The sequence below is a fragment of the Micromys minutus genome (genome assembly GCF_963924665.1).
Source record: "Micromys minutus genome assembly, chromosome: 11".
NCBI lineage: Eukaryota > Metazoa > Chordata > Mammalia > Rodentia > Muridae > Micromys > Micromys minutus.
The window spans coordinates 29,950,509-29,969,709 of record NC_137980.1 but is presented as its reverse complement, the minus strand read 5'-3'; the positions used below and the strand labels follow the sequence as shown (position 1 = coordinate 29,969,709).

The following is a 19,201-nucleotide window of genomic DNA, read 5'->3' as shown; positions in this document are numbered from 1 at the left end:
GAGGCGTCCACAGAGTCCAGAAGAGGGAATCCATTTCTCTGGAGCTGGAGTTACAGGCAGATGTCAGCGGTCTGATGTGGGTGCTGGGAACTGAACCCAGGTCCTCTGGGTAAGGGCTCTTAAGCACTGAGTCATCTTTCCAGCTTCTTCAGCCTCCTCCTCTTCCTCCTCCTCTTTCTCCTCCTCCTCCTGCTTCTCTCTCCCTCCCTCCCTCCCTCCCTCCCTCCCTCCCTCCCTCCCTCCCTCCCTCTCTCTCTCTCTCTCTCTCTCTCTCTCTCTGTATCATTTAGATTAGTTCTATACCTCAGACTGACAAGTCCTTTTCTCATGAAAATGTTTAGTAAGATTGCTCTGACAACAATCAGGAAGTCAGGAAAACCTTCCTTTCCAGATAGGGGCCTTCCTCCAGAAAAGAAATCCCTGGCTGTGTGTCTATGTTTTTGTTCGGATAATTACTTTACTACCAATCTAATCCTAAGTGAAGATGAAAAGAGACTAGCATATTTTTACAACTTTGAATTTTGACCACACTAAACATGCTAGTTGTTTATATATTCCTTGGTGGCTGCAGAGACTTGGATTAGAAATGTTTTGGTTTTTTTTTTCCTTTTTATTTCCCACTTTTAATATTTTTGGCAAACAGAAAACAAAAATAAGTATAAACAAAACCACATTAATAAAAATTATCGCCTCATTTAAGTCCGCTTGATGATTTCTAGGTTGCCACCATTAAAAATTAACATTAAGGATGTATAGGCTGGGCTGGAGAGATTGGCTCAGTGGTTAAGAGCACTGTATGAGAGTGTCAGATCCTCTGGAATAGGAGTTATAGACAAATATGAGCTGCCATATGGCTACTGAGAATTGAACCTGGGCTCTCTGGAAGAGCAGCCAGTGCTCTTAACATTTTCATGTGAAAAGGACTTGTCAGTTTGAGATATAGAACTAACCTAAATAATACGAAGCCCTAGGTTCTGTCCCTGGCAGAGGCAAGCAGGACAGGAGAGGAGGAAGCATTTCTTTACCCAGGATGCTGGACTCTTATTCCTTATGGCTCACTTCTAAAAGGCTGTATTTCCAGATTTTACTTATATCATTGAGCTTGCTGGTCCAGAAGACTCTTCCTCGGTTTCAAGGAGTTAACTACTTAGTTAAGTACATCTACATTGACTCAAGAGAAGCATTTAAAAAAAAAAAAGTTTGGAGCTTGCTCAGTGGGTAAAGTGCCTGTCATTCAAACATGAGGACCTGAGTTCAAATCCACAGTCCCTTGGGAGCAGAGACAGGTGGGTTACTAATTGCCTAGTCAAGCCGCTTGGTGAACTTTGGGTTCAGTGAGAGAGGGCCCTGTCTCAAAAAGTCAGGTGGGGAGCAGTAGAAGACACTGGCATTCACATACACACACACACACACACACCGAAAGAGACAGATATCTGGAAATGATCAAGATGCATCTTCAGAATCTGGGGTCATTTAATACCACACACCTCTACTTTACCACTTGACCTTGTCCCTAGTGATACCACAGTGGTATATTTGAGGCCTACTAGTAGAGAGGTCTGTGCCACATCTTCCTTAGCCTCCAAAATCATTTCTCTGTATTTGTTTTCCTAACCAATAAAAAGCCTAGGGGTGACATCACCAAGGTAAACTGTGACTGGACAGGTCTGAAAAATACTGTGGGACCAACCATTCTAAAATGTCTGGACTGACGGCAAACCTTCTGCCTCAGCCTTTGTCATCGAAAACCTCAAGGAACAACAGCAGATAGAAATAAACAAAACATTCAACATAGTCGAATTGTCACTTTTGATAAGACCATCAGCATTACTTGACCACTGTGTCTATCTTTAGGCAGAGAACTCTCTGAAAGTAATGGATTCTGAAGACTTTTTTTAAAAAGATTTTTTATTCATTTTATACATGTGATAAGTACATTGTAGCTATCTTCAGACACACCAGAAGAGGGCATTAGATCCTGTTACAGATGGTTGTGAGCCACCATGTGGTTTCTGGGATTTGAACTCCGGACCTCTGGAAGAGCAGTCAGTGCTCTTGACTGCTGAGCCATCTCTCCAGCCCTTCTGAAGACTTCTAAATCTGTGGGCTATAAATGTTGAGCTTGCCTTCTATGTTATCAAAAAAGAGATTCATATCTTGCAACAGAACATCCAGGTGGTTCATTACAAATGAAAACATTTAAAGGAAGAATGTTCAGGGGCCTGGAGAGATGGCTCAGTGGTTAAAAGCATTCTAGTGGTCCTGAGTTCAATTCCAAGCAACCACATGGTGGCCCATAACTATATATAATGGAGTCTGACGCCCTCTTCTAGCATGCAGGTGTGCAGATAGAGTACTAATATTAATTAATTAGTTAATTAATAATTTATTTTAAAGAAAGAAAGGATGATCCGAGAGGGCAAGAGAGAATGAATGTGAATATATTGAGTATGGAAGGAACCAGCTAGGACAGGTTTAACAATTACTTCTAGAAAGAACACTGGGCATCAGGAAGCAAACTCTGAGCTTTCTGAGTATTCAAAGAAATGATTGTCAAAACAAACACAGAAAAGACTTTGATTGTTCAAGCCTCATTGGTCTCCAGAGAAGGAATATATTCACCAGCCACTCAGCTATAGTAACCCTTCATTTCATCCAATACCATATGCTGCCACCCGACCACACACACTTGACCCCACTGAGATCATGTGTTGTGATTGAGATACACCAGTGTTGAGGTTTGTGCTACAACTTCCTGATTCTACTTTCAGCGATTTCAATTTCCGGTAGTTAATTACAGTCTGAAAATCTTACACGGAAAATTTCAGAAACAACCACTAAGTTTTAAGCGGGGCACTGTATTGACATCTGATGAATTCTCCAGCTGTTCTCCGCACTGCTTAGGAACTGAACCGCCCCCTTTGCTCAGTGACTCGGCCATGTGTCTGCTGCTCTTCTGGAGGTCACTTGGGAGCTGTCCTGATTATCAGATCTACTCTTGCTGTCCTTGCCTTTAGGTAATCTTTATTGTACTTAGTCATACACAGAGTGCAAAGGGCAGGCATGCTGCCTGCCCATCCTCATATGCCAAAGAGGGTTTGGTGACGTAGCAAGTGAGGTCCCAATAAGGAAAAACATGTAATCACGTGGAGATTACTAAGCTCCATAATACATTAGAAACATTGAGAGTCTTTTATACTAGTGTGTGAATGGCAGTTCTCCAGGCACGCACGCATGAAGGTGCACAGCCTTCCTTTATCTGTCTCCATCTTATTCTCATGAAACCGTAAGCTTGCTCTTTCAGATAGACTGGCTGGCCAGCAAGCCTTCGGAACCCAGTGGTCATTTATACGGTTGCTAGGCATCCAAACTCCTCTTTACACACTGAACTATCTACCCAACCCTACAAGCTGTATTTTAACAATTTCTTTTGAAAGACTGATTCTTGTTGTTTTGTGTGTATGTGTGTTTGCTTGTGTGTGTGTTGCTGTGTGTGTGCTCAGGCACTGGAGCTCCAGGAGGCCAGAGGATCATATCAAATTCCCCGGAAGTAGAGTTACAGGAAGTTGTGGGCCACGATAAGGATGCTGGAAATTGAACGCAGGTCCTCTGCAAGAGCCACCAAGCCATCTCTCTAGTTCCTAAGAGGTTTTGGGGTTTTTTTGTTTGTTTGTTTGTTTGTTTGTTTGTTTGTTTTTAACATCCTGAAATTTAAGCTGGTGCAAAGGTGTCAAAATTAAAGGATCCCATTGCTTCAGACCAAACTCCTACTCCTGCCCTGAATGAAAGACTAGACTATAATTGAAAAGTATGACTCACTGTAACATCCACCACCAAGCATTTTATTTCACCTTCAAAGAAACGAAGATGAAAGGGACTCATTTTCAAAGAAGCAGTTTCAATAAGCACACTGCTGAAGTTCTTCAGGTGGTGCTTCAGACTTTCACACCAAGTAAACAAACAAACAAACAAACAAACACTAAACAAAACCCTAGTTTAACCTAAAGTAACCAAATTAGTTTTGGTCCTGACTGATAAAGAAAAGAACTGAAACAGCCAAACCTCCTTCCTTTCCTTTTGAGACAGAATCTGAGTCTGTGTCCCCCAGACTGGAATTCCAGATGGTCCAGGATGCATAGTCCAGGGTAGCCTTCATGATTGTTTGTATATGCTCTGCCCAGGAAGTGGCACTATTAGAAAATATATGGCCCTGTTGGAATAGGTGTGGCCCTGTGGGCATGGGTTTTAAGACCTTTATCCTAGCTGCCTGGAAGTCAGTCTTCTAGCAGCTTTCAGTTGAAGATGTAGAACTCTCAACTCCTCTTGTACCATGCCTACCTGGATGCCACCATGTTTCTGCCTTGATGATACTGGACTGAACCTATGAACCTATAAGCCAGCCCAATTAAATGTTGACTTTATAAGACTTGCATTGGTCATGGTGTCTGTTTACAGCAGTAAAACCCTAACTAAGGCAGCCTTAGACTTGAATGAATCCCTGAGTCCTGGGTGTTGGGATTCTGTAAACCCCACCCCTCAGTTACCTGGCAATTGCCAGGTATGCTCTACCCCCAGTGACCTGACAATATAAAAGGGACTGCTTGCTCCCTCCCTTCTCTCTTACTCTCTCTCTTGCTCTCCCCTTACCCCTCCTTTTCCCTTTCCCTTCCCCCCTCCCTCCATGTGCTCATGGTCGGCCTCTACTCCTCTACTCCTCTATTCCTCTCTTCTCTCTCTCTCTCTCTCTCTCTCTCTCTCTCTCTCTCTCTCTCTCTCTGTCTCTACTACCCTCTTAACTCCCCCATGACTTGAATAAACACTATTCTGTACAATAGCATCGTGTGGCTGGTCCCTCAGGAGGAAGGGATTCCCAACATTGGCCCCTCAGAGGCATCTCCCTTGCCCCCAGGCCTTGCCACACCTCCATGGGCCATATCCCCCACCTCTCTTCATCCTCTTCCTAACACTGGTGCTGAAACCCGGGATGTCATCGTTTAACATCACTGGGAGCACAGGTGTGAGCCACTGTGCCATGCTCACTGTCCCTTGTTCCATTCCTGTTTTTCTGCCCCTATGTAACTATGTCCCTCCCCTCTGAACATTTACTTTACTTTGAGAAGTGTCTGATTCTAAGACAAAAAGTATATTCAACTGAAGACCTTTAAGTTGTTGTCGTCTTATTTTTGGCAACACTGAATGGGAAGCTGAACTTTCTTCCTCAGGGAAGGCAGCTCTTCTACTGCAAAGAGGGCACACAGATATTTAGGTGGTCAGATGGATGGGTTGTGGTAGAAACTGCTGATTCCCTTCATCCCTCATTTCCTGTGTCCATCTCTCTCCCCTGCACCTTTTTCCTCCCTCTCACTCTTGGACTAGAAATTTAGTTTAGACCTGTACCTCTACACAATAAGCAAATGCTCTACTACTGAGGTGTAATATGTACCCCAGCCTTAAAAACATAAGACTTATTATGTGAATACACTGTAGTTGTCTTCAGACACACCAGAAAAGGGCATCAGATCCCATTACACATGGTTGTGGATCCCATTACAAATGTCTGTGAGTCACCATGTGGTGACTGGGAATTGTACTCAGGATTTGCCGAAGAGCAGAAGAGTGATCAGTGCCTTTAACTGCTCTCCATCACCTCCTACCCTCAGCCTTTTTATACCTTCTATTTTGAGACAGGTTCTACTAAGTTGTCCAGGCCGGCCTTGAGAGGTCTGTGACAATAGGCTCTGTGGTCACAAAGGCTGCCCATCTGGAATGTGAGCTTTCAGGCTCACCATTGTTAGGTATTCTTGCCAAAAGATCATGATTTGTGGATAACCTCTACTTTACTTTGTTTGCCTTGCTCTGTCCCTTTCCCCAAAGAGAAAACATATATATATATATATATATATATATATATATATATATATATATATATATATATATATATATATATATATTACTTATGAGTACACTGTAGCCGTCTTCAGACACACCAGAAGAGGGCATCAGATCCCATTACAGATGGTTGTGAGCCACCATGTGGTTGACTGGGAATTGAGTTCAGGACCTCTGGAAGAGCAGTCAGTGCTCTTAACTGCTGAGCCATCTCTCCAGCCCCTAAAAACATGCTATTTGATGGGAAAGACATCAAATTTAGTATCCATTGTAAGTAAGTGTGCAAGAAATTGCAATCCTAAATATAGCAGACTGGAGGGCAAAATACTAGAATTCTCCTGGTAAGTGTGATTTGAAAATATCTACCAAAAATTTGTATGCACCTTGACTCACTTTGAGGAGTGTATTTTACTTGTACATATCTTAAATCATGCAAACATAAGGTCATTCACTGCATTATTAGCTGCTTAAAAAAATATGTCCTGTAGGTTACAACATACCATTACTACTTTAAAAATAATGTTAAAAAAAGGACTGATTTTACAAGGCTAGCTCACCAGAAAAAAAGAGAAAACCCTAAAGCAGCACAATAAGGCACGTTACTTTCTGTGAAAGGAATTGAATTCAAAAATCTTACATTTATTTGACTCCATTTCTGGAAAGAAGTTTTGTAAGAATACATAAATAAGAAATGGAATCACATGTAAATGTAGGACGATGATATAACTTGTCATTTGAAGAACAGTTTCTAAATCAAAGGGCAATATTACTAATTTCGTCAGAACAATAGATGAAAAACACCATTGCCTGAACAAAGTGGTATATATGACCAACACTTTAAAGGAATACAGGGTATAACAGGAAAAGAAAATACACATATATAGTCCAAAGGTATTTGTGTATATGTGTGTACATTAAACCTAGACTACATTTTAGGGTTTTGTGGGACAAGGTCTCTAGTACTCCCAGCTGTCTTCCAGCTCCACAGGTTCAGGTGTATAGACTTGAACTCCTGATCCTCCAGCCTCTCCTTCTGGAGAGCTAGTATTCCGGTGACCACCTACGCCCAGCTATTTATTTGTTTGTAAGGGGAAATGTGCTGGAAGTAGACCTCTATTATCATAAACTATGCAGTTGAGTTTCCTCCCAAGTGGAGAATCACAGGCATCAGCACACCTAGATGCTATTGACTCATATTCTTGATCGTGGTATATTTCCTCCCAGGTAATTATCTGAAGAGCTAGCCTGTCTCCATGTGTGATTTAAAAGCCATCTTATAGTAAAGACAGACTAGGTTCCTCCCTATTTATCATGAAACCTGTTCCAGACAAACTAGGTTCCTTCTTGTTTATGATCAAACCTCTGTTTCTCAAGCATTAAGCTATGCTCCACCTGTAATCTTCTTTTCCAGGAAAACATGTCTTTACTTCAAGAAGTGGCTTATAGCCACCTTGCAGCCTTACCTGCTGCACAGGTTACATGACCACCGATGACTTCCTTGTTTTGCCCGCCGCCTAGTTTACCCGCCAAATCCTCTATTTGGAACCCCTAGCCCCTGAGCTATAAAATATAAAAGCCTTGTCTTCCTTGTATCCAGGGCTGACCCATCGATCTCCACCTTAGCGGAAAGCAGTCCGTGTACACAAATAAAATAAGTTTGCATAAAACCATGTGAATATGTTTTTTAGTCAGTACTTGAAAATTTATTTTAATGTCTGAAAAAACAGTACTGACAAAATGTATAATTTTAAGCAAAAAATGTTTAAAATCTTTACATTTATCTTTGTTTTGCAAAATAAAGTCGTTTAAAAAAATAAAAAAAAAATAAGTTTGCTTTCATTAATTGCTTGCTTTAACTTATTTGGCCATTATGGTTTGGGTCGGTGGTATTTTTCCTCGCATTATTGGGATTAATATTCCGTGTATGTGTTGGTTGGTTTTGTTTTTCTTCAGTGTTGGACTATAGTGAATTGTAAAGAAATAGGTAGTTAAAAGAGAGGCCTTAAAGAACGAAGCGGAGAACGATAATAGCCAGACCCGGAACTTAGGGAAACGACACCCTTTGACGTGCCGGGCCCTTACTGAAGTTGCTCAAAGTACACGCCTTCAAGTTCTTCAGCCAATCCCAGGTCGGAGCGTGAGAGCCAGCGTCTCTCAGGAGACCTGGGCGGTCCTTAAACCGGAGGAGAGGAGTCTTGTGTCACTCAACCTCGAGGGTGGAGCTAATTCCGGCTCCCATATTCGGCGCTCTGGCCCACGAAGACGCTACTCTATGGTAGCTAGCGTCCCCTCTGTCAGCCTTCTGGAGGACCACACTCGTTTTCTTTTTGGCAGTGAGAGGTCCCGCAGCCGTGGCTGAGCTGGAAGAAAGATGGCGGCTGCCGTGCGACAGGATTTGGCCCAGCTCATGAATTCAAGCGGCTCTCATAAAGATCTGGCGGGCAAGTGAGTATTTCCTAGGAGTGCAGAGGTAGGAAGGAAGCCACAAATTTACCTTCCTAGAGGCGACGGGCGCTCTCGGGTGTGAGGCTCAAGCTAGGCCTGACTCAGGGGGGCGGGCCTGAAGTCGGCTGTGGCGGTAAATGCTGGGAGCAGCAGAAAACTGTAGGGACCGTGTGCTGGGGTCCTGACCGTCCTACGACCCGGGGTGACTACCAGCTTCTTAAGTCCTTGATAACGCCCTCTGCGGGTTCCTTTGGCTTCTGGAAGCGTGGTAAGAAAGATGACGGCTCCCCCGGCGGTGGGCGCCTTCCTTAGTGTCTCTTCGGCGAGCCCAACACACCGAGTTTGACTTCTGTTGTTTGATGCCGCCCCTACCCTCGCTTTGTTGGAGGTAAATTTATATTCTGTACTTTGATGCAGATTTTTTTTTTTTTTTTTTTTTTTGAAGAGATGGCTTTCCAGGATTGACGGGCTGAGAAGGTATGGACGCTGTCATGTAGTTCAGAACTTCTCAGTTCATAGCGTGTGTGGGTCCTTATGTTCTGGATACTCTCAGTCTGTCACCAACTCTGTAGATGAGAATACAGGCAGAATGTCCTCGGTCTCGATGTCTAGAGCAGTGGTATTTCCAGGGTCTGCTTAGGAATTTTGTTGAATCCTTAGGGTGCTTAGATCCACTCCAGGGCAAAAATTGAGACATGTGTCAGTCCAGTCAAGCAATTGTTGAACCCGCTTTAATCTTTGTATAGATTTCAGTTCTGCTTTCTAATGAAAGTATGCCTTCAATTGATCCTAACATTTACACCTCACAGCTGAGAGCACGTTGATCTAATTAGTGAAGTACTCTTGCTCAAACCTGCACATTGAAATGTTGTATGTGTTGTGTGGCCATTGTGCTGGCTTTTCTGTGTAGAGAATGCAATCTACTTTATTAGTGGGAAATTTAGTTGTATACCCTAGTGTATAACTACACTGTTATTCATTTTTCTACTTTAAAAATGGTATGATAATTGTGAGACTTAGTCTTATCTGATTTCAAAATGAGCATGTGTCTATGTACTAATTACACTTAAATAACTGAGCACAGTCCCTGGTGTATGGAGAAATGCCATAAATTTATTATTAAGCAGTTGGTAAGTACATACAACTTATTCCAGGAGTTGGAAATAGTTGATTTATGTCTTCATTGTTTAGTCTTTTTTACATGTATTAATACTTTTATAGATTTGGATAGAAGTAAAACTAGCTTATGTATTCCCTTATATTTCCTTTGATTTTCTTTTTATTACAGAAAATGTAAGTTCCTTAGTTATCAGCTAAGATGCAGCTGTTAGAACTTGAAGGAATTCTGGATCTTTAGTCAATATTGACTGCTTTATCTCTTAATTGGAGATAAACAGTAGCGCGTCTCCAAAAGGGTGTTCCTTTTGTCTAATGCAGCTAAATAAACACATAATTTAGCAGTATAAAAGTACTCTTCCCTTCCCCCTCAGGAGTCTTTGTGTTGCCTGTCCTGTTTTCTTGATCTTGCCTGGTTCAGTTATGCAGATTAATTTGGCTAGCACTTGGTTAGGGCAGGCCACCTGTAGATAGATACCTGGCAGTTGGCTGGTTCTTTTCTTCTCAGTCTATAGTTCAGCTTTGGCTTTCTTCTGGCACTTTACTTATCCGAGTGTTTTTAACCGGGTGAGGATGGAAGCTGTCAGACATAAAGCTAGTCTGACTAGTCTCAGATCAATGCTGTGATACCGAAGAAAGCAAATACCAGACCAGTCCAGATTCTAGGGAAGGAAATGGAATATACCACTAACTCTTTAGAAGCAAAGTGCTATTGCATAGGACTGTCTACCACATGGGCTTTGTTAAGAGTTAATGAAGTCATTAACTTGATAAAAGATAGTTCTTTGATAGTTAGCTGCCACTCCCTGAAATAGTGCTTTCTTGTTTAAGATTTAGCTTATTATCATCATCATCATTATTATTATTTTGGGTGCCGTGGAACTTTATTGATGGTATTCAAGAGAGTAGGGAGGGCTCCCTTGGCCCCTCCTGTTATTATTGGGGTTTGGAATGGAAATCATGAGGGAGATGCTCAGTGTCAGGGGCTGAGTTGAGACAGGGACTCCATGTAACTGAGGGCCTCTCTCTTGCTCTTAGTGTCCTTGCTGGGGTGGGTGGTTTCTTACTCCTTAGAGGCCATGTAGGCCATGAGGTCCACCACCCTGTTGCTGTATCTATATTCATTGTCAAAGCAGGAAATGAGAAGTTGTCATTGAGAGCAACGCTAGCCCCAGCATCAAGGGTGGAAGAGTGGGAGTTGCCATTGAGGTCACAGGAGACAACCTGGTCCTCAGTGTAGCCTAGGATGCTTTTTATTGAACCCTCAGCTGCCTGCTTCACCACCTTCTTGATGTCATCATACTTGGCAGGCGTCTCCAGGCGGCATGTCAGATCCACAACAGATACATTGGGGGTAGGAACACGGAAGGCCCATGCCAGTGAACTTCCCGTTCAGCTCTGGGATGCCTACAGCCTTGGCAGCACCAGTGGATGCAGGGATGATGTTCTGGGATGCCCCACGGCCATCACGCTATAGCTTTCCAGAGGGGCCATCCACAGTCATCAATGGCATGAACTGTGGTCATGAGCCCTTCCACGATGCCAAAGTTGTCAGGAATGACCTTGGCAAGGTGGCTAAGCAGTTGCTGACAATCTTGAGTTGTCATATTTCTCGTTCACATCCATCACAAACATGTGGGCATCAGCTGAAGGGGTGGAGATGATGACCCTTTTGGCCCCACCTTGTTGCAGTAAATATTAAAGAATGCTGGAGTACTAGACCTGGCTGTTATTCTGCCACATGGTCTGCAAGCCACCCTCTCCCAGCTGTCATTCTTTTAGCAGCCCACTCCACGAGGTCCCCTAGGTGGTTAGTTACCAAGCCTGGCACACACATCTCATTCCGTGGGCCTGTGCCGGATCTGCAGGCTCTAGCTGCCTGTCAGTCATTGCTTTCATACACTGTCCTCCACAGCCTGGTAAAATCAAGACTCAACAATCAATAATTTATCAGATTTATATGTTAAATTCTCAATACACATAGTCCATCTACATAATAAGCTTACAACCAGTTGACAAAGATATAAACTGCCCATTTAGATAAAATAAATTGACCTATAGAAATTTTCCCTTAGAAAGTATGTTTAACTACCTATGGCTACTCAGCTGTGGATGGAGATGGGTCATCTTTGTCTTCCATGTTGATCTCCCCCCCCCCCACCTTACAAAACTTTGTCCCTACCCCACTCTCTACTGTCCAATCATGTATCGTCTTGACATCAACCTGCACATCACTCTTTCTGTTTACATTAAAAAAAAAAAAAACTTTCTCTCAAATGTAAGCAGTGCATAACTGTTACCATTAGAAAATCATCTAGACAACTATGGTTTCTCAAAGTTAACTAGCTTGGGTAGGCTATGAGACTAAATTAGTCTTCAACTCCATCAGAAATCTGAGAATGACTAAATATCTATAAGCATAGGAAGCCTAACACGGCTTCCAGAACTGAGACAGGTTGTAGAGGGAAATCTCCACCAGCACAGTCCCCTGTTAGCAACATGTGAGAGCAAGTCTTCAGCCTTCTGGCCCAGGATCAACTAACAGCTCACAACCATCTGTAATGGGATCCGATGCCCTCTTCTGGTGTCTGAAGATAGCAACGGTGTGCATAAAATAAATAAATAAATCTAAAAAAAAGAAAAAGAAAAGAAAACCATTTATCTATATAAGGTAATCTGGACTGTTGTCTGTTAAGCTGTAATATGGGCATTGAGATCTCCTTGGGGTGCTCTGGGGAAAGGATGAGGAAGCCAGCCAGGCCTCAAGAAGGAAGGCCATACCAATGATTGCTGTAGCCTCTGATGCCTGTCCTGGCTGGATCTGGCTGAAAGTCCCTCAGATCAGGAATCCAAGCAGGTCGGTTCAGCATTCTGATGATGAGCTTTACCAAAGCTGCACATTCTGCAACATATAAATCTCAAAACAACATTTTAGTATCAAAATATCTTTTTCTTTGATTCTTTTGAACCTGGTTTTTCAGGCGGTCTCCCTCTATAAAATCTGATCCATATAACTCTGGATTGCATCTAGAGCCTAATCGCAGGTGGGCCCCGGCCTTCTCCATGGTGGTGAAGACACCAGTAGACTCTATGACATACTCAGCACCAGCATCACCCCATTTGATATTAACAGGATCTCCTGGAAGATGGTGATGGGCTTCCCATTGATGACAAGATTCCTATTCTCAGCCTTGACTGTGCCACTGAATTTGCCATGGGTAGAGTCATACTGGAACACGTAGATCATGTAGTTGAGGTCAACAAAGGGGTCGTTGATGGCAACAATCTCCACTTTGCAAGATGCAGAGCAGAAGGCAGCCCTGGTAACCAGGCACCCAATATGGCCAAATCTGTTCACACCGACCTTCACCATTTTGTCTATGGGATGAGGCTAGCACTGCACAAGAAGATGCAGCTGTCTCTGGAACAGGGAGGAGCAGATAGCCTAGCTTATTTTTATTTATGTGTATGAGTGCTCTGTGTGTGCAGGTGCCCATGGATATTCAAAGAGTAGTAGTCCCCTGGACCTGGAGTTACAGGTGAGCCACCTGACGTGGGTGCTGGGAATTGAACTCAGGTCCTCTGGAAAAGCAGCTAACATTCTTTAACTGTGCCATCTTCAGCCTTCAGTGCTTCTTTTCTGAGAATGTTCTTGGTCTTCCCTTTAGGTATTTCCCCAGTACTATCTGGGTAAGAATGTTTACTCTCATAACAACACAGTTCTGCAAGCCACATACTTTATGTCTAAGTCATCTGTTTGTTTAAGGTTTTTATATTGGGAACTGAGAAGCAAAGGCTTCCTCTTTAAGGAATTACGGAGTACAAGATTTCTATTACTGACACTGTTCCATACAGTGTGTTGACTTAGTTGGCTAAACTGCTTGGTTCCTGAACATCGGAAACCTGTTTCATATGTGCACACTCAGAGCATTCTCATACTGTAGTTGGCTAGTTAGTTTCCTGGGTCCAGCTGGAGCCTTGGACATAGATTACATTGTTTTGTCTGTTCATTTCTTCACTTCCTTGCCCAGATTTAATTTTTAAAAAATGTTATTTCTTTGAGTGCAGGTATGAGAGCATGAGTTATAGGTCTTTGTAGAATCAATCCTATGGAAATACAACCTTTAAAACTTATTTCTCCCAGTTCTAAAGTATGGAAGGTATCCAGGCTGAGAGGCCTTTTCAGTTTAAACATTTATTTGTTTGTTTTTTTGTTTATTGTTTTAAGACAGGGTTTCTTGTATCCCAGGCTACCCTCTAACACTGTAGCCCAGGATGGCCTAAAACTCCTTCCAAATTCTTCTGCCTCAGGCTCCCCAAAACTGGGCTTACTAATGTGTCCTGTCGGGACCTGCTAACATTTTATGGTAAGTTGTTAGTAATAGAAGACCTCTTAATAATAGTAGATCTCTTAGTTATAGAAGACCTTTGCTTACCAAGAAGACTATTTTCTTTTGCAGAAGGAAAAAACTAAGATTGTACTCTGCTGTAGTGAGGTAGGCTTTGGATTAGAATTTTATACTAACAGGAATAGAAGTGTCAATGAGCATACACACTCATGTCTGCAGTGGCAGAGAGACTGGGTAACTGCAAAGGCCCCTTTTGACTCAGATTCTTTGGTTCTCTGCTCATCCTTCAGGGCAGTTTTAGTGATTCCCATGTCCAAAATAAATAACATTTGTGTGCCAAACACTGTATGGCAAGTAGCTAATGTTATTGGTCCCATATGTGGAGAGAAAAAACAGAGATTACTTTTTAGATTTTTCAAAGCAAACAGCTTTATTTAGGAAAAGTGAGGAAGAACTGAGTGTGGGAGAGACCACAAGGAGAGGAATACACACACAGACACAAACACACACAGATACACACATACACACACAGAAACCTGGCAATCAAGCCAGGCTACAGCCCATGTCTGTGAGCTCCTAAGTAAATATAGTCACAATTTTGGCCATATATTATTTTGACCAAACTTGGCTGTGTTTTTTATTTGTAGTATGTCATTCATATCCTAGACTGTTCTGAAACTTCTTATATATAGTTCATAGTCACTTCAAATTCATGGCACACTTCTTGCCTTAGTTTCCTGACATAATGAACGTTTTGTTTTCGACTAAAACTTGTGGATTATCTTCTCCCAGTATTTCCCATTGCCACTAAATTGGACTAGAATGTTTAAAGAACAAGAGATTATTAGATATTATTTCTCCTAAAAATTATGTTACACATACCTGTTTTAACTTTGGCCACTTCACTATGATGCATCTATGTAAATAATAGCTTTTATTGTGAAATAAGCCACTGAAAAAGTCACCTAGTGACTTAAAACATAGTAATGTATTTAGTTTACAGTTTGGAGGTTGACAGTTTGTCTTGGGCTGAGGTAAATAATCATCTACCCCAAATGGTCTTGCTTCTACTTGGTCTCCCACATGCATCTATAGTAAACTGCAGACCAGCTTACTATACACAGTGTTCTGTGAGGTGCTTGGCTAATGTGACAACAGGGTTCCAGAGATAATGACACATTCAAGGCCTCCTTAAAGTCCCGGCTCCTTAAAGTCCAGTTTCTGCTACATTCAATTGGTCGATAAATTGAGAATGGAGGGAGGACATAAACTCTTATGTGAAGAGTTACAAAGTCAAGTTGCAGAGTGACAGAGATACAGGGAGTGAAAGAAATGTGCCACTTGTTGAAAATAGCTCAAGTTACTTGGCTGAGCTTCACTGGGCTTCCCAGTAGATATGATTCTCTGAACAGTTCTGAGAAGTGATTGTTGTATTGTCTACTTACCTGTCTACCTCTGATTTTTTGGGGGGCGGGCAGTGTCTCATTCTGTAGCTCAGACTGGCTCACTATAATCTTGTCTCAGCCATCTAGATATTGTGATTACTGGCATGAGCTACCACTCCTGGTCTAAGTAATGCCTCTTCTGTATGTGTGTTCTGTCTCTAGATTCTAGTGAAACCTTGTTCAGAACAACACACTGGAACTTCTTCATCTCCTCTCTCAAGTGTCTTTCCATCTCTGTGCTTCATTCTAGATAGTTCTTCAGGCCCGCTGTCTGCTGTCTAGGTTAGCTGTCCTTCAGCTGCCTCATCTGCTGTGGACGATTTAAGTTGGTTATAATATTTTTTTCAGTTGTGTAATTTCTGGTGCTGATGTTCCAAACGGCACGTCACAGTTGTTCATTTCTTGTTGAACTTCAAAGCTTTGCTCATCTCCCCAGGCATAGTTGGATTCCTGGCTTTCTGGCTTCAGCATCAGTTCCTAGTTGTTGCAATCAGTCGTTGCTTTTTTTGATGCTAGCTAATATTATGTAGCTTACCAGTCCTTGTTTTTTAGCACATTATTCTTAAAGAAAGTTTTAAAGACAATTTGAAGCCCAAGATGTTGTGTTTCAGAAAATTTTCATTTCCTTTGTCAGCCCCTGCTAACAGTCTAAGACAAAAAAGGCTTCAGGTTTTCTTTTCTGGATAATCTGTGGTATTGCATTTTGACCTTATTTCAAAGGTGCTTGTATTTCCTGGCTTGGTATGCAGGAATCACATCCCTTTTGCTCTGTTAGTCTCCCAGAAACCAAGAAACCTTTCAGTGTTTCCAGCAGATTTATGAGAACTCCAAAGAACTTCCTCTTGTCCGTTGTGGAAGTGTCTTCACTACTGCACTTCTCCACTGCCTTCGAGGGCTAGAAACTGCCTCCAGTAAGAGGCTGTGGTTCACTTACGTGCTTACTCTTTCCCTGCCTGTCTTTTTATTTACTTATTGTTATAACTGTGTACATGTGAGGTCAGTGGGCAGACCGCAGGAGGCGTCCGTTTTCTCCTTCCATCATGGTTGCAGGGTAGAATCAGGACATTGGGCTTTCATGGCAGGTGTTTTTCCACAGAGACACAGAGCTGACTAGCGTTCTTACAGTCTTCCCCACCCCCTTTCTGAGATGTTTCCTGAGCCTTAAATACAGTGATAGAGAAAGCCATTCATTGATGAGTATTCAACAATCATGTATTCCAACCCGTTGCTAAAGTTTTTTGTTTGTTTTTCTTTTTCGTAACAGTGCTCCTCCATGTAGCCATGGCTGTCCTAGAATTCACTCTATAGACCAGCCTGGCCTTGAACTCAAGAGATCCCCCTACCTTTGCCTCCCAAGTGCTGGGGTCAAAGGTGTGCACCACCACCACCTGGATGTCCTGTTGTTAGTATTTAAAATTACCATTGTCCACTGTAAAAAGAAGTTTCTCCAACCAGAGCTAATGGTGGCGCTATATATAAACATAAACATAATTATTTGGAAAGCCATTTGTTATCTGCCCATTTAGCAAATTCCTCAAGCAGCTTCCCTATAAGGCCTGTAACTTCCCCAGCCATGGGGTTCTGACTCCATTTTCAGTATCAGACATGAATCCCCTCCTGTGGAGCAGAAGAAAAATCCAGTCAGAAAGTGCTTGATTATCTTTTGTCCTCTTGTTATTATTACACCAATGGCCAGTCCATAGTGTTAAATGCAAGGTCTACAGCTAAGGAAGATGGTTGTTGAAGGGTCTTCCTTCACGGTACCTTCTGGAACCATGAGGGTTAACCAGCAGGAAGGAAGTTTCGAGCCAACTTGATTTTTCTGTCTTAAAACTAGAGCATGTGTAATCTTCAGAAGTCGCCCACCTAATTCTAGTGGGCAAACCACAGCAAAGGTTTTTGCCTGTGTTCTTTGGCATGGGCCAGGGGTGGGTGACTGCTTCTATGTATACACGTGTATATTCCTGTGCCCTCAGAGGCCAGAGAGGGCCTCAGAGCTGCTGGCACTAGAGTGATATGCAGATGGTTGTGAGCTGCCATGTGGGTGCTGGGAACTGAACCTGGGTCCTCTGAAAGTGGATCTGAAAGAGCAGGTGCTCTTAAGCACTGAGCCACCTGATGCCTTCTTCTGGCCTCAGGTCTATGTGCACGTCATACACCAGATATCTATATAGGCAAAACACCCATACACAAAGTAAAAGTACATTTCAAAAAATTTTTTTAAAGATTTACTTATTTTATGTATATGCATACATTGTCATTTTCTTCACACACACCAGAAGTGGGTATAGGATCCCATTACAGATGGCTGTGAGCCACCATGTGGTTGCTGGGATTTGAACTCAGGACCTCTGGAAGTGCAGTCAGTGCCCTTAACTGTGAGCTAGCCCCTCAAAATTTTTTTTAATTTCTATTTTTTGAGTCTGGGTTTCTCTCTGTAGCCCTGGCTAACCTGAAACTCATGAGATTTGTGTGCCTCTGCCTCCTGAGTGCTGGAGACATGTACCACCACCCACAGCACCAAACAAATCTAACTCTAGGTTAGGTAGCAACTTTGTCAAGTACTTACCTTAGGTTATATATTAGTAGTTTGAATATTAGTTTGTATAAAATGCTTTAGGAGTATATAAATGTAAGACTTAGCTATAACTTTGTTTTAATAGATTTTAATCAAATTTGAAAGATCAATCAAAATAATAAATGACATATCATTAAGTATAACCTATCTGAAATGTGCCCAGATCAATAAGTAGGTGAATATGGGCGTAAGAGAAACGTTCCTTTCTGTAGGGCTCTCTCTCTCTCTCTCTCTCTCTCTCTCTCTCTCTCTCTCTCTCTCTCTCTCTCTCTCTCTTTGTGTGTATGTGTGTGTGTGCTGTGAGGAAGCTAGAATGGGATAATTTTTTTTAAGATTTATTTATTTTATGTATATGACTACACTGTAGCTGTCTTCAGACACACCAGAAGAGGGCATCGGATCCCATTACAGATGGTTGTGAGCCACCATGTAGTTGCTGGGATTTGAACTCAGAACCTTTGGAAGAGCAGCCAGTGCTCCCAACCTTCGAGCCATCTCTCCAGCCTGGGATACTTTATAGGAATGAGTTTCTACAACAGTGCTGTCCCTTAAAGTCTCAAATTTAGTAATAGGAAAAGTAACACCTTGGTTTTGAAAAGTTGTTTCTTTCTGAACTGTGTCCTTTGGAATTTGCTGTGTCTTGTCCACACACCTGCCTCTACTGTGGTTTTACAGAGCTCTCCATAACCAGGGCTGAGGGTTTGCAGGTGAGCTGGGAAAGAGACTTCTAAAACATGTCACTGATCTGAATGAGCTCAGGTCCTGTTTGTGCAGGTTTTACTTCAAGGCTTCATTCTGGACCACTTTCTGAATAGTTGAAATACTAGGTTTGCAAATGCATTTAATTAGCCAGGTGTGATGGCTCATGTCTATAGTTCAGACTCTGGGGAAACTGAGTTCCTGGCCAACCTGGACTACAAAGAGAGAGCCTATCTCAGAAAACAAAAAAGTTTAAAAAGTTTTTAATACTTTTTAAGAAATAATGCATAAGATAAATTAAAGAGTGGTGTTGTCCAGATGGATTGTGGGTAAAGATGCATACTAGGGCACTTGGACCTGGGTTTGATCCCTGGATCCCATATATAGGTAAAGGAGAAAACCAGCTCAGCAAAGTGGTCCTCTGACTTCTACATGCAAAGCATGGCATTTTGACCCCCACCCCCAATAATGATTTTTAGAAGTTGTTCTGATTGTATGGGCATTTTGTTTGCATGTATGTCTGCATCGTTCATGTGCCTAGTGTTCACGGAGGCCAGGAAACGGGTGTTAGATCCCTGGGACCAGAGTAGATGTTTGTGAGCCACAATGTGGATTTTGGGAATTAAACTTTGATGCTGTAGAAGAGCAGTCACTGCTGCTGAGCCATGTCTTCATGCTCA

The 19,201-nt window shown here is 42.3% G+C and overlaps 1 protein-coding gene across 2 annotated transcripts in view; it reads left to right on the top strand.

The window, feature by feature from the left end:
- Positions 1 to 8,222: 8,222 nt before the first annotated feature.
- COPS4 (COP9 signalosome subunit 4) overlaps positions 8,223 to 19,201 on the top strand; it is a 32,542-nt gene continuing 21,563 nt past the window's right edge. For both annotated transcript variants that reach the window (XM_080925061.1, XM_080925060.1), the window contains exon 1: positions 8,223 to 8,334. In XM_080925061.1, the coding sequence (XP_080781187.1) occupies positions 8,261 to 8,334 (74 nt within the window). In that variant the 5' untranslated portion in view covers positions 8,223 to 8,260. The remainder of the gene's footprint in view (positions 8,335 to 19,201) is intronic.